The sequence below is a fragment of the Aegilops tauschii genome, chromosome 5 (assembly GCF_002575655.3).
Source record: "Aegilops tauschii subsp. strangulata cultivar AL8/78 chromosome 5, Aet v6.0, whole genome shotgun sequence".
Taxonomy (NCBI): domain Eukaryota; kingdom Viridiplantae; phylum Streptophyta; class Magnoliopsida; order Poales; family Poaceae; genus Aegilops; species Aegilops tauschii.
Genome location: NC_053039.3, coordinates 254,305,581 through 254,307,818, shown reverse-complemented (window position 1 = coordinate 254,307,818; position 2,238 = coordinate 254,305,581). Strand labels below are relative to the sequence as shown.

Sequence of the window (2,238 nt, the reverse complement as noted above, 5' to 3'; positions counted from 1 at the left end):
CAATTTCCGATTGTATACAATATTGTGTATCACAAGGGTGAACTATCGCCACGGTTTTGGAATCCTTTCCGCCAAATGTGACGTCCTAAAGAGATTTAATTGGCCCAGACCTGAATCGTGGAACACTTTCTAATTGAGACTATCCAAGGTACAACTGTCACCAGGAGCTGATGAATTTTGGTGGAACCTACACGTGAATGGTAAATTCGTCGCGGATTCTATGTATAGTGCTCTGATCCAGTCACAGGTGCAAGTTGATAACAATAAAAGGATTTGAAAGATGAAGATACCCTTTAAGAATAAAATCTTTGTGTGGTATCTTCGTCGAGGAGTCATTCTTATAAAGGACAACCTTATTAAGAGCAATTGACATGAAACTACACAATGTGTTTTTTATCATCATGGCGAAACAATAAAACACTTGTTTTTCCAATGCAAATTGGCTCATTCTATATGGTCAGTCATCCAAGTAGGTTTTTCCTTGTACCCTTCACATAGTTTTGCTAATATATTTGGCAACTCGTAACATGGGATAGAGTATAGGTCTAGAATTCTTTTCGGGGTGGGAGCGCTTGCCGTTATTTGGTCGTTCTGGCTATGTAGAAATGATAAGGTATTTAATGACAAAAGTACTTCTCTTTTGTAGGTTATCTACAGATGTACTGGTACGCTCCGTTTATAGTCGTCTACAACACGTAGAGAATCGAGAGGTGTTTACGGAGGTCTGTACACACTTGAAGAACATGACGAGGAATACTTTTACCCGACATGGATGGCAGCGTAATTTTAGGATTGGCCCTCCAATGGTTTATGTGTCATACAGTCTCTTTTCATGAATACTTGTATTCCGTCTTCTTTTTCTTTCTGAGATTGGATTTAGTTTGGTTCTGTGCATCTTAGTTATGAGAGAGCAAATGTAATACTTAAATCTTTTATATAATAAAGTGCCCTTTATCCAAAAATTTGGAAATGATTTGATGTACAGCGTTGGATCGAGTTGCCAAAGGACCGGTAAGGCTTCCGCCACCAAGTGTTTTTTTATCATGACTTATCGATTTATTGCAAAAGCAAGTAAGCAGCACTTGTAAAAAAAGAATCATGGTGAGGAGAGCATTGCCGCGAAACTATCAGCGATGCTCCTGACGGTGGTCTGCGACACCGCCGAATCGCCGCCGAGGTACCACCTTTGGATCATCTCCGCCACGGCCGCGTTCTCCACCGCCACCTTGGCCTCCTCCTTGCCTTCTGTCACGAACGATATCTCTGGCGCGGCGGTGGCCGTGGCCGGGAAGTGGAAGGTGACGACGGAGCCGGGCCTGAAGTACTTGGACTGGAAGAAGTCCGAGACCTTCTCGAGCGCCTCCTCCTCGTCGTCCTCGTATTTGTCCGCCGCCACGAGGCGGTCCCTGACGGAGCTCTCGAGCTGCACGCCGTACTGCGACCCCTTGATCTCCTTGATCACCACCACCCTCAGCACCTTCTCCACCGGAGCTGCAAATGCACGCGCAACATCGTGTCAGAAACATATGACCAACGTCTCTTGTCGGAGGCCGATTATCACCCATCCATCGTCTCACCGGAGACCAGTGCGTCGAAGAAAGCCTCGTCCTCCATCAGCTGGCTCTTCCCCTTCCAGCCCTGCAGATGCTCCATGGCGCCGTCGACGTCGAGGTAGACCCCGATGGCGTTGAACTTGATCTGAAGGAAGTGGATCTCAATGTCCGTGACGCCTGCACGTTGAAGAACTGACTTTCGTAAAAAAAAATGATGCATTCGTATCCGTTCCGTCAGTCAAGGATTCTGGTACTTGCCATGGCCGACGAGCGAGAGCGTCTTGGCGGCGGCGATTTCCCGCGGGAACGGGATGCCTTCCACTTCCACCGTGGCGGCGGCCTTCTTCTCCTGCTCCGATCCCACTGCAGTTTCAAGCAAAATTCGATCAAAAGCTGACTCTGTTTTCTTTTTCTCGTTTGCGACTCATGAAACTAGCTGACATTTGCGTGTTAAAATTTGTTTGAAACAAAAAGAGCAGAAATGAGAGTAGAGCTGGACAGGCTTACTTGTTTTCTTGCAGAGGTCAAGAGATGAAAGAGAAATAGAGGAAGATGATGGAGCAGCTTTGCGTTTGTTATGGCAGAGATGGAAGAGCGTGGGCGTTTTATCGTCGTGCTTCCGTGCTATGGGGGTGGGAGTAGGGTTAGGTGGGAATAGCAAGAGTGGACATGTGGCTGTACTGAG

General features: G+C 46.9%; 1 protein-coding gene across 1 annotated transcript; it reads right to left on the bottom strand.

The window, feature by feature from the left end:
- Window positions 1–917: 917 nt before the first annotated feature.
- LOC109782217 (chalcone isomerase-like protein 2) lies at window positions 918–2,238 on the bottom strand. The gene is made up of 4 exons (XM_020340827.3): window positions 2,061–2,238; window positions 1,812–1,916; window positions 1,578–1,730; window positions 918–1,491 (listed from the first exon to the last, which is right to left on the bottom strand). Coding segments are annotated over exons 1-4 (654 nt in total). The 5' UTR covers window positions 2,062–2,238; the 3' UTR covers window positions 918–1,096.

Bases quoted from the DNA above. Each gene is read 5' to 3' on its own strand.
- LOC109782217 (XM_020340827.3), bottom strand. The intron at 1,731-1,811 runs GCAAGTACCAGA...TTCAACGTGCAG, and splicing joins GCTCTCGCTCGTCGGCCATG to GCGTCACGGACATTGAGATC. The intron at 1,492-1,577 runs GTGAGACGATGG...GTGCATTTGCAG, and splicing joins CTTCGACGCACTGGTCTCCG to CTCCGGTGGAGAAGGTGCTG.